Below are 13451 nucleotides of genomic sequence, written 5' to 3'. Positions count from 1 at the left end.
ACTTTCTAGAATTAATGTTTTGGATTAAACTTGTTTTAAATGTTTGAGATTTTTTTTCTGCCTACTGCCTTGCATAAATCTAAGCATACACCTAAAACGTAATAGTGGCTTTTTGTCTGGCAAATCATCATGAAAACTGTTTAAAACCTTTGGTCCGATACCAGTTAGGTCTCGCCTAAAAGGGTAACAGAGAGAAAGAGCGAGAGAGAGAGAGACAGAGAGAGAGACAGATAGAGAGACACAGAGAAAGTGAGAGAGAATGTGGCCATTAGCCCAGCTGAGATGGTATTTAACCCAGCTGAAGGATAATTGTGACAGTAATTTCTCCAGTGAGCCACGTGTTGCTGCTGATTGTGAGGAAGATAGAGACTCAGTGGAACCCATCACGATTACCTTGCCTTTTTGCGGTCACCACTCTGCCTTTTCTCTCTCACCACAAACAGATGGTAGCCACTGTAGCCTGCCAACTATTTAGGCATAGCAGAAGCCGCAGTGCGTTCTCTGCACCAGTGTTTTAACATTAATCTGTTAAACTCACATCTCCATGGAAATAGTGCCTGCCTTCCTTTCCCTGCAGCTGTAATGCTCCATGTCAGCTGCGTTGGGAAAAATGCTAAAGAATAAAGACAGAAAAGAATAAAGCTCTGCTGTGAAATACAGGGGTTTCAAAATCCAAAGCATGGGAATTAAATAAAAAGAATATCAATTTGAGATGTTATCACAGAACAGCACTGAATGACACATAGGTGTTACCAATCCTCGATGTTGTGATGCCACGTTCTTGTTCTAAAAGGCACTCACACAGTGAGCATTCAGATTCAACATGACCACGCTGTCAGCCTGACTGCTGTATGCCCTACAGATGTGCAGAAGAATTCGCCACAGGGAACAATCTCAGACAAAACAAGGACAGAATGGGCTACAGTTGTTTAGATCTTATCTTTAGGAACTCTTAACCCTTTCCACATCTCCCGATTATCATTTCTGCTTAAATGATCAGTGGCCAATTACTGTAAGTTTCTGTGCACAGACTGAACCTCTTTTGTGAGGAAATCTGAACAGCCTACTGGTAAAGCAAACCATGCGCATCCACGGTTATCTTCAGAACATGTGGAGGCCATCAATAATGTGGTTGTTAGTTTAAATGCAGAAAAGCACTTGCATGCACACACACACACTGAGCACAATGAACCGACCCTAGTAAAAAATGTCTAGTTCTAGTCTCAATCTGGTCTAGACAAATAAGAAAAAATGACGGTTTTTGATGAACATATTCGAAAGCTGTTCTGATTTACTTATAAGTGACAAGCAGAGGACAAGCAGAGTTTTGAAGGTGCTTATATTTAACTGCAGTTTGTATCACTTTGATTGTCTGTGTTCACCAAACGATACATATTTCAGACTTACAATACGAAAGCTTATCAGATGAAGCTGAAAAGAATGATGTTAAAAATTATACCTTTAACAGGAATCGTTGCGGGTTAACTGGCCAACCGCATATTAATAAGTGTTACTCCTTCGGGATCTATTTCCATTCATATAATGGCATTATACATATATATATATATTTTTTTATATTACATAAAAAAGTCATAACTGGTATTTATTTATTATTTAATTAAGTATATATATATATATACCGTATATATATATATATATATATATATATATATATATATATATATATATATATATATATATATATATATATAATTATTATAATTTTTTTTTTTATATTACATAAAAAAAACTGGTATTTATTTATTATTTACAAACCTATAAAATAAACGTAATGCACTTCCAATCATGCTATGAAAAATTTGTCATGACATAAATGGTATATGTATGACAAGACTGTGGTTGGGAACTTGTGGACTATCCCATAGAAAAGGGTAGACATGAGCTGCCAAAATGAAAGTAGTATTGTAGGATAGAATTAAACATTGCAAAAAGAACTTAAAGAAGAATGATGGGAAATGGTAGATTGAACACCATTCCTCAACAACTAACATGGTTTTGGGGCCTGGAAAGCGAGACAGGAATAAAACACGGGGTGAGGCATAAAAAAGAGATGAGGAGTGTGTAGAATTCACTGTTTAAAACCCAGTGGCATGGTTTTTGGCACAGCTGCATGAAAATATTTGAGTAAGCAAGGCCAAATCACTTATTTTGTTTAATTTCGAAGGGGAAAAACTAAACCTCTGCAACAAAGCCTTTAAAATAATAGTACTAGTAGTAGACTTTCCATTTATTAATCACTCAGCCTAGAGCAATTGTTTCCAAAATACATCTGGCTTATCTAGATATTGATTTGCATACTTTAGATGTTGGCTTTGATAAGGGGTTTTTTTTCTGTTGACTCTTCACACTCCTACAGATCATATTTGCGGGGTAAAACAGTGTTGTAATCCTGTGCCAGATGAAACTTCCAATCATATGGGAGTTGTTCCTTGCTTTTCTTCTCAGCATACCGGCAGTTCTTCCTTTGTCTTTCAGTCTTTCCAGTCAGTAGAAACTTTTTTTTTAAAGCCTTTCCCTGCTTTGTATCATTTTGATTTAAGTTAACATCTTTCACCAGCTTATGAGAGCCCATGTTTCTTTATTGTTAGCAAAAGTTTTAAAAAATTTGCTTCGTTCTAGATTTTATTTTATTTTTTTGTAGTAATGACAGTGGCAGAGTTTAATGAACAGCTATAAGAAGTTATAACTGTTCATTAAGTTAACTAGTCTTATAACTTATAAAAGTTATAAGACTAGAAAACTGGTATGATGTTCAAACGTTAAATAAATAATCATCATTCAGTTGTTTCTATATTTGATTTTTAAATACAAAGTTGACCTAAAATTATATAGAAACTGTTCGTAAACATTTTCCATTTGATTATTTCAAAAAGGAGATTAACCTGTTTTGCAAAGGTAGTGTTTACTTCTGTTCACTTAAAAATATAAAAAAGTCATATGTGATTGTATGCCCAGAAATGGGATTCTTACTTATTTAACCTAGGAGACAGCATCTCTGAATGACAACACAAAGCCTCAATACCCCACCGCAGAGCTCAGCATGCTTTACCCTGAGCACCAAGCATAGGGCTACTCCTATATTAAACCCATCTTGTGCTTACCAATATCATTAATTCAGGAAGCTCAATAAAAAGACAGGCTGACTTTTTCTTCTGCTTTTAAGCTTCATGGAGGCAAGCTGCATGCCTTTGAGGCAAAATGATGGTCAATGAGAAAACTTGTGGTTTAAAGTATTTTGGTGGACGTCACAACAGCATACTGTGCAGCACGTCTCTCTTTCCCCTCTTATAATTGAACACATCATGCATGCAGGGGAGTTTTTCAGCGTACCGGCTATTGTGCAGAAACAATAGAAATATACAAAGTGTTGGGTATTGCTAAGAAGCATACTGTTGTATTATAGGTTAGAACAATTTTGCATACACCAAAACACAGATGTGTTACATTTCAGTTGTGCCCTATGCACACAATTAAGGCATTATACATTTCTCTATATCCGAGGTTATACCCAGCGCACTGTATAAAAATAATACCTGCATGTATCGTTAAACTATTCTTGCTTTAGCTTCCAAACTTTGTTAGTTTTAAACTTCATTTAGCATCACATAATATCTGGTACATTGAGCAAATTAAATTTCCATATATTAGCATGAGAAATGGTTTTCGGGTTGGTATACATTATTTTGAAGAATAATCAGAATCAGAAGAATACTTTCAATACATCCCCAGAGTTCTGAACTGCTTTGTGTAATTGCCATTTTAAAACAAGTCCAGAAATAAATCAGTTAGGTCTGGAATAAACAAAGTATTGAATATGTTTCGGTATTGCTTAAATGCTTGGACAGTTCAGTAAATGACAGGTAAACTCAAGAAGGCAAGCTTCTGGTCAAAAGCATCTGGGCTGTTTATCATGGCCTGCTCTGTTCTTGGAAGATGATCGCTTGTGGGAACACATTGTTCCAGGAAATTTCATTTAGTGCATTGCACTTCGAACAGGAGAGTCAAAAGTCAATAAGTTAATCAAATTAAAATGGTTTTGACTGGAGTTATTTTCACTTTCCAAACAGTACTTTATAACTGCATGTTTAGCAAGGACTGTATGCAGTATATTATATAAAAGTCCCTAAACAAACATAAGTGCTCCTGTCCTTTGCCTTGAAGCAGCGATAGGTGTACGATATTTACTAAATAGTTCTACACTTTCACTGTTAAAGTTCTTCACTCTTGTTTCTGAGAGACCTGCATGCTCTCATCAGCTCTTTACAGTTTTTCCTCTCAGTGAAAAATCCTACTGGAGCACAGAGACTCTCTCTCACATTCACCAGCTCTCCGCAAGAAGCTGGTCAGTGTGGTGATGACACATGGAGTACCAGTGATTAATATCACTGTTGAGTCTTCCACTGATGTGAATCTGCAGGGGTTTAAGTGTATAATGCGAAGCAGACATCCATTCTTTTCTACCAGCTTACAGTCACCTGCTTTCCATGAATACACTTTCCAGGCCATACAGCTTGCCTTAAGAACGTTTGGCCATGATAAAATGTGAAATGACTAATAAGAGTGAGATCCTGTTACTGGTACAAGCAAACTGCTGACACCAGATTACTACATGATCCATTGTTCAAATATGAAAACTAAAACCCACTTCATTCCTCTGTTTAGTAAGGCAGATAAGATCTAGACAACATGCACTACTATTAAATGTATTTTGACATTAAATGGGCAACATGGATGCACATTGGGTAAATCTGCTGCCTAAAATCTTCATAGTTCCAAAGTTTAAGCCTGAGCTTGGATTAGTATCTGTGAAAATATTTGAGTGTCTCTGGGTTTTCCAGTGTATAATAACATGCTGGTCTGTGGATTCTTTGGACTAAATTGCCCCTGGATGTATGTGGATGTATGTTTGCATGGTTCAGTGATTAAAATCCCGTGGATCTTCCCACTTCATCCAGGCCTGCCTGGATTGGACTGTAGTTGATGTCAACAGTCTCCTACACTGACTCAGAAATACAGTTCGCTTTTGATCATCATCACTGTACCCCGCAACATTGTATACCCGCCACAAATGGACATTCGGTGTAACCCAGATGAGGATGGGTTCCCTCTTGAGTCTGGTTCCTCTCAAGGTTTCTTCCTTATGCCATCTCGGGGAGTTTTTCCTTGCCACAGTCGCCAGTCGCCACCGGCTTGCTCATCAGGGACAAACTTACTCATAAAGAACATATTCATTTTTAATCACCGCATTATCTGTGTAAAGCTGCTTTGAGACAATGTTCATTGTTAAAAGCGCTATACAAATAAAAATGAATTGAATTGAATAGCCACAAATCATGTAACAGGTGACCACATACTTTTGGCTCATTTGTGTACTTTGGAATCAAACACAGGGCTTCGTATTCTTAGTTCACATTATTTTCTTTCAGTATTTGCTGCGAGATATTTGCTTTACTTGAAATTCCTTTGGTTTTTTCGCAATAGCATCCGCAACAAATCACCATTTTGGAAACACCGTCCCACCCCTTGACTACAGATGGCACTATTGCGTTAACTTTAGCTAGGTGTCAAAGTCTTTAACATATCATTCACACATCAAAGTGATTGACAAACCACTTACAAGCATTTAATGACCTTTACAAGAGAAGCCATTTACTTCCTCATCCCCCAGTTGCCTAGGAGACAGGATCCACATGTAAATGATAGTGTCTCAAGTCCCCCATCCTGGATGGTTCTTCAAAAGGCGCACTTCGGCTCAGTGGTTCGTGTAAAAATAACCACTCTGTCAGTCTCTGGGCTTTCATTGGCTCGGGTAGGGTGGAATGTGGAGTTAAACGCAGACACATCCACTGACCAAAGTATTAAATCTGACGTGTATATGGGTTTCACCGCTGCTACTTTGGGCTCTCGACCCCTTTACAACAACTTTGGCTTGCTGCGTGACAAAAAATAAGAAGCCATAAAGTCAACGCTCAACTTTTCCACCAGACTGAATGTAAAATTATGAGACAATTGCTGTGACCTAATAAACAAAACAAAAAAAAATGGAAGTAGCAGCTGACCTTGTATGGGTGAGCGAGAAAAGAAGACCCTCGTTCCGCCCCAATGCAATGCAGCAATCGCACCGAACCTGTGCACTGAACTAGGAAACCAAACCCGCTTTTCACAGCACCTCTCACACGCTGTCTCTCTTTATGTACTGAATAAGTCGTTGTGGCAGTTCTTTGGTGCTTTCTGATTTCCACAGCCTTAGCAATTTTGCCTCTTTAGAAGTAAGCTGAGGGTGGATTATATGAACGTGGTAATGGTGATTATTATTCTCTTTTACACCATTTGCACCTCAGTGGTCTTGTGTGAAACGTCGGCTGGAACACGGGGCACTGGCGTTCAGACTCTTTAACGGCTGCTCCCACATTAGTGGAAGGATGATGATCAGGGAGCAGCTGGTCAACCTGAAACAACTTGCCAAGCAACCTTTAAAAGATGGATGAAAAATTAAAGCGAGAGATTTAATTAAAAGACATACACACTTTACCAGTCACTTCTTACAATGAAATAATGAATGCATGTCGTTCAAATAGTGACGATTTTTTTATTAGAAGGACAGGCAACCAAAATGGACACAAGTCATATTAAAAATGGCAGAGTGCATACTCATTTTCATCTACTCATCTAAACCACACCTGCTCTTACTATACACATCATTCACAGTCTTTTTTAACATTAGCACACCTGATCTTATATTAAATCATCTACATGTGCTGTCAAAAACATTAATAGCACACCCAGACACTGCTCATGTATCAGCATACCACCTATATACACCTGCGCATGTTATTTTTCTGCAGTTCATGACCTTTCAGGCAGATTTATAACAAAATTAATATGTGGAATAGGGGGCCTTGAAAACTGGACTGTTGGACAAGTAAGGACTGTAGGGGTGGGAAAAAAAAAAGAAAACAAAAAGCAAAACACAAGTGAGTGTGAGAATGTGGTGGGGGCGGCCAGGGTGGTCCACGCCGCTCTGCTTTGTGGGTGGTGCTGGGCTGCAGTGTGCAGGGAGAGCTGCCATGCTGTTGTGGTGACCGAGGCTAAGGAGAAGAGAATTGAGGCTTAGGACATGGTGATCTGCATGGACTCCAACATCTCCTCTACTGCCTTCATCGAACACTTGTTTTCCTTCTTCCCACGGCCAGCGAGCTGAGAGACAGGAGAAGGGGAGAGAGGGGGCAGGGATTGACAGAGAATAAAAGGGTTGAGACGAGGACATTGCCTAATTCATAATGGTTCTCTAGAGATCATGGTTCAACTCAAACTTTGTGGTTTATTTGATTCAACAGGAAAGAGAGATTACCTTACAAATAGGTTATGTTAAATGATAGGTATTTAAACAACAATATTCCATATCACATACTGGATCCAAGCTTCGAAGGATGAATAATGCGTAAAATGAATTCAGTTAACTGGAAGCGTAAACTTGCAATAAGAAATGAAACAGGTTTGGTGCCAGCTCTTTGACCCCTGAGGATTGAGCTCTGACGTCACCTAATTGAGTTGCTAATTGAGTCTCGAAGGGCAGCGTTTCTCTCTTCTTTTGCCCTGTGTAAGGAACAATGTATGAAAGGAACAAATCTTAATGAGTCAGACGCTTATTGGTCTATGGTTATTTGCCCAAACATGCCACCGCTCACATACACAATTTCTCCATCCAGTATGACTCATCCCAAGAAACCCTAAGCACTTTTCTGCCCTATTAAAAAAATGACCACTTCAGCCATGCCACAAGCTTCCACATCCCTCCACCCAGCCATACTACAGACCTGTATAAATTAGGTGAAAGGCCCTGCACTCAGTTTCTCCTCATTAGCCTTTTTAAGAAGCATACAAAGAAACAGAACATATGCCCATTGCTTAGCAGTGTTCTGTCCAATTGAAGTGTGTGTGTGTATCGCACACTGGCACTAGCCAAAGAAGGGAGCATGTAGTTAGAGTGAACTCACTCTGTAAACAGGGCTAGAAACAGACAGAGCATAGCTGAGTATACTGCAGTGCTGTTTCTGGATGGACACACGCATTTGTCTGCATTCCCACTAGCCACGTTTAAATGTACACCGTTTTGTCATTCTGATTAAAATCATTCTCACTGAAAGGTTTAGTGGACTGTTTACATGAGACATGCGCATATGTTGTTCCATTATTTCTTAAGCACGCTATTTTTATGTAGTGTTGATCTTGATCAAGCAACAGCGTAAATCTGTAGGCAAACTACTGCTGAAGTTAAGATTTTTGGTGGCTGTGCATCTCTAAGAAACATCTTAATACTTCCCCCTTCCCTCCGCTGAAAAGCAGAAGCGTGTGGATGAAGGTCCGTAGTAAGGACTGGTGGGTGCGGGTTGTAGTGCTAGAATTTAGTGACCTGGAATGGAAACTAAACGTGCGCATGAGTCGCCGGTCATTCACACGTTTGTGCGGACCGGTAGAGGGATTTATAGCCCCAGAAGAAGAGACCGTCAGAAATCCAATCCCTGTTATTATTCGTGTTGTTTTATACAAACTCTGAATACCGTGTTGTGGCAAATCATGTGTTCACAAGAGCACAGTAATAAAACATTTTTTAAAAAGTGTGTATCTTGTACAAGGAAATGATGAATGGGCCAATAGGCAGAAATCGCACAGAGATTTGAGGAGGCGCATTTTGTCCCTTAAGCAAATAGGTCTCCAACAGCAGTAATCGGTTTACATGGCAGAATTTGTATTTTCTCAAAACGATTACAATTTCATTCAGTTTAGGCCTTTTTATTCCTAATGAGGTGTTTTCATTAGCCCCAGAGGAATAGGAGGCCTTCACTCATCATGCACACTATGAAAAATGTAAAAGATGATTTCAGTTGTAAAGAGGGTTTTTACGGTGTCGTGGATCTTAAGCCCTATTTGGACTCGACTAGTTTACGGAGCTGGGGTAATGGCTTATTACTAAAGTGTCTCTGCGATTTTAGACCCGTCTATCAGTTCTAGCATAATAAAACAAACTAAATTTAAAGAGACTTGTCAGAGACTTGAGATGTTTTAGGCAAGGGTTATCCTTTTTAACATCAAATACGCTCTTCACAGGCTTTTTTTTTAATAATATTTAAAAATATTATGAAATTAGAGTATCACCCATGTGAAAATGTCAAACCATGGTATAGTGAGCTCCAAAATTCAATTCCAGAATTCAATTCTTTGAAGGCTCAGGGATCTCTTTCATATTTTAAAGCTGAACTAGAAACACAATTATTCAATTCCCACGCTGCTGTGCTCGATGCACCCCCTTTTCCCGCTTAGGTATCCTACAGTCAATTTCATTATGCTCTGGCAGAGGTTTCAACAGTCCATAGCATTTACTTTTATTTCTTTACTTATGCCTTATGATGTCTGGTTTGCCATAAATATTATTTCTGGTGTCTTTTTTTTTTTTTTGGAACATGACCTTTAAAACTAGTTTCAAACAATTCTAACTAATTACTTTTTTTTTTTTTGTACAGATGATATGGTCTTCATAAATGAATATCATGTACACTAAACCCATTTAAATGAACATGTCCATCTCTGGGCCATACACTTCACTTGGGTGACGACCTCTCCAAAACGGCATTTCACTTTTGGTGAGACGGCTTCAGTGTGTAGAACAATTTTAACACCAGCCACCATTTATTGCATTGAAGTCTTTTAAAGTGAAAATAAAGTATTTCAAAAATGTTGTTCCATGGAATATACTGCCTTTCACAGTAAAAATCTTTATAACCCTTAGCCATGGAAAGCTTATTGAAGTGTGCTGCAATTATATCCAGGCAATACTCTCCCTCTCCCTTATATTACTGTACTGAGAAAAGAGCTGAAAAGGTATTCGAATCACAGAAGCTGTCTCACAACAGTTTTCATTGACCTCTTAACAACTGTGGTAAGTGATGCTAGGATGTCATTTGTGTGACATACTGCCCAGACTCTCCCATCACATAAAGGCAGGTTAAGTACCAGGTAGGCGACCTTGCAAACGTCTTGACGATGCCACACCTTAAAACATCCATCAGACTGACATACACTGCTGAATGGCAAGATGCCATTTAACTTCTTTTTCAAAGAGACATCAAAGCATGACGGACTATCCTTCTCTTCAAAAGAGCGTGGAGACTAGGAAAAGCTCAGCTCTCTGACTGCAAAATGACATGGAAAAACGCACCTGACCGTAAAGTGCAGGCACCATGTGCCGCGAGCGGATTCTTCGGAAAGGTTGAGCGACCGCATCCTATGATTCACACCTCGCCTAATTCATGAGGTAATGTAGACAACTAGAACAGTGAAGTAGTGTGGTTGTTACTCTTATGAAATAAACAACTAAGTATTACCTTCACCACCACAATCAGTGCCTGGGGCACATCAGCTTTCAATATGTTTAGCTTTCTAAAAGCAACACAAAGGGTGACGTAAAAAAAAAAAAAAAAAAAAAAAAGAAAATTCTTACAAGTTTACTGTGAAGTTGTTTTTGTATTAGCCAAAGTGCATGCTAGCTTAGGAGAAGATTCTAACGAATCTCAGGGTACGTGAAGAATTTAAGGACGGAACTTTTTTTCCCGACTGTCCTCCTAAACCAGTGCCCTTTTCTTTAAATCCAGGACTTCTATCAGTTTCAAATAAATGCTTTCAATTGACAATGCACTGATGAGGAGCATAGAGAAATTAGATTGATATCCGTTGTTTTTAGTAAAGAAATTCTACCTGCCTTTAATCTATTCTACACTTTAATCTTAATATTTTGAGATGAATGATACCTTTGGGAAACGCAAAGCCCAATCGAAGGAAAGCAATACGCTTGAAGAGCACAAAAAAACTGGCCTTGCTAGTCTAATCCACATCTGTATACAAGTAAAAGACTGTGATATCTAAAATAATTACTAAATGTTCTTCATTTACAGGCTCTAATGGGTTGTCTGACTCACAAAGTAAAAGTCAGATATCACTGAACCTCCCACTAACAGCATGAAAATTCAGGATGGGGATTTTCAACAGGAGTCCTTTTAAAACAGGAGGTACACTACAAGTGTGTGTGGTCTGAATAAGAGCCACTTTATAACACTTTTAACCGTCAAAGCTTAAATTAAGCAGCGTATGTTGTCCTGATGGTAGTTCCTATTTCTATAAAGTGTACATTTATGCTCTTTGTGCCATAGCAACATCATAAACCATTTTAGTGATACCATCTGAGCAGCACTTCAGTTTTTCCTTTCCCAGAATCCCTACTCTTGTCTGTTATTTACTGATGTTAGTGGTGCATATTTTCCTCTCACCGGGACCTGACACCAGAATTTGGCACAGGCTGGTATGATTCATTCTGAGGAGGAATCGATAGCAGTGCTTTAACAAACAAAAAACAGCTGTGTAACAAAATGTTGGGCTGTGTGAGCTTAAGTCAACACATTAGTTGAGCCCAGCCTGGGCAGAAGTGCAGAGAGAGGATCCAGTGTGTAGGCAGAGCAGACAGAGATATGCATGTGTCTCACCTGATAGGCTCTGTTGATCTGAGTGGCAGCCCAGGCAGCGTACTTCACGTTGTCTTTTTTAACCTTTGCGCTCACTTTAGGGCTGCTGGCTATGTGACTTGCTGACTACAAAGATAAAGAGCAAATCAGAATCACTTTTAGTACTTGTGTGGGGTGGGGGGGGATCAAAATATAAAAAATAATTATGTGCATGGTTATAGAGGAGAGAGAGAGAGAGAGAAAGAGAGAGAGAGAAAGAGAGAGAGAGAGAGAGAGAGAGAGAGAGAGAGAGAGAGAGAGAGAGAGAGAGAGAGAGAGAGAGGACTGCACAGTTTATACAAGCTGTAAAAATGTGGAAAGATGTCACAGCATTTAGAGGGAGGGAAAAAATTAGTTTCCCCGCTGATTGCATTAAAAGCCCTGGTGCGGCATGTCCTTTAATGCAGCCTCATTTCTCCAAACGTAGAGATAAATGGTGCTGACAGGGACATGAATGTTTGGGAAGCGGCGTGTGGCTCGTGCAGTGCATCGTGAATCATACACTCCATGCCACCCAAAGCTCTCTCCTTGACAACCACAAAGCCCATATCGATACCATGTTAACTTTACTCAGTCGCACATGGCAAAAGCCAGCACAGGCGAACGGGCTGGACATGAAAGTCCTCTTCGTGGATATGCTGAAATTTTAACTGCACACTAAACAAATACTCCTCTGGTTCTGGCACGGTATGTTATGATTTTTAACCGCAAATATCACCTTTAGGCATGATTACAAAACACTATGTCTAGAAAATGTCCCTCAATGCTGCTGTGTGTCTGCTACTAATATTAGATACAGCATTTAACCTTCTAAGAAATCGGGGACTGGGACTATCCGAGTATCTCAACATAAAATAACAGTATGGAAGCCAGCTGGATGGGCAAAATACAGCAAGTGCCAACAGCAAAGACCTATTCCTTGTTCGTTCTATATCAAAGCATTGTGACTGCCGGAGCCATGTCTGAACTCTTGTGAGAGTCATGCGTGTTTGTGTGTACATGCGTGTAAGAGAACAGTGCACGCCTGTGTGTGGTGCCCCATACCCTCCTCTGCCTCGCTTCTACTCCCAGCTGGCTATTTGTGTTCCTATGTCAGGAGTCACTTACAAATGATGCATTGGTGTTAATAGACAACTTCCTGTTTAAATAAATACGCAGATGAAAGGCTTATTCAGCACAGATACGTCCTAAACTACGCAGCTGGACCACGTTGGACAGAGCGACAACCGGCTCTCTTCCATTGTTTTATTGCTGGGAGTTTATTTATCATCATCATAAACATGAAAATGCCCCGCAAAAAAAAATCTGCGGCGTTCCATTTCAGAAATGATGCAGATCGTGGCTTTTTCGAGGTAAGAGGCAGGAAAACGGTCTGAGTCAGCACTGACCAGTCGTTTCTCAGACGTAAAACGTCTCTGCTCCTCCTGCAGAACCTCAATATGCCAGGAGGAGAAGAGGAGGTGTTTGTTTTCTTTAGCTTTGGTGCAAGTTGTGACTCACCATATAGAGGCCGAACAAGGCCCTCATGTTTCTGTTGTTCAGCTTGAGTGCCTGCGCAAAATACTTCCTAGCCAGCTCCAGGTTGTCCGGGCCGCCCTGAGTGTATTTCACCTAGGAGCGAAAACAACGCAGATGCACTCAGAAGACCATCCTGACAGTGGCAAAATAGCTGAAGAGTCTCGTTCAATGGAGAAGAGCACAATATGATTCGGTTAAAATAAGAAAAACATACTGACAGACACCCACAAGGTTAAAACAAGCTGTCAGTTACGGTACCTCTGCATACTGCTCACAGTACAGGTGATTGTGTGGGTTGGTCATCATCAGCTCCTCCAGACAAAAAGCTGCTTTGGCATAACTAAAAGTGTACACAAACAA

At 39.7% G+C, this 13451-nt stretch overlaps 1 protein-coding gene across 1 annotated transcript in view; it reads right to left on the bottom strand.

Moving 5' to 3' along the window:
* Positions 1–6590: 6590 nt before the first annotated feature.
* Positions 6591–13451, bottom strand: part of emc2 (ER membrane protein complex subunit 2) — a 28034-nt gene continuing 21173 nt past the window's right edge. The window contains exons 8-11 of the mRNA XM_083548673.1: positions 13350–13431; positions 13074–13184; positions 11556–11660; positions 6591–7218 (exon numbers count right to left, since the gene is read on the bottom strand). Coding sequence (XP_083404799.1) covers positions 7132–7218; positions 11556–11660; positions 13074–13184; positions 13350–13431 — 385 coding nt within the window. The 3' untranslated portion in view covers positions 6591–7131. The remainder of the gene's footprint in view (positions 7219–11555; positions 11661–13073; positions 13185–13349; positions 13432–13451) is intronic.

The sequence above is a fragment of the Silurus aristotelis genome (genome assembly GCF_946808225.1).
Source record: "Silurus aristotelis genome assembly, chromosome: 1".
Taxonomy (NCBI): domain Eukaryota; kingdom Metazoa; phylum Chordata; class Actinopteri; order Siluriformes; family Siluridae; genus Silurus; species Silurus aristotelis.
Note: the sequence above shows the minus strand (reverse complement) of the source record. Positions and strands in the feature narration are given on the sequence as shown.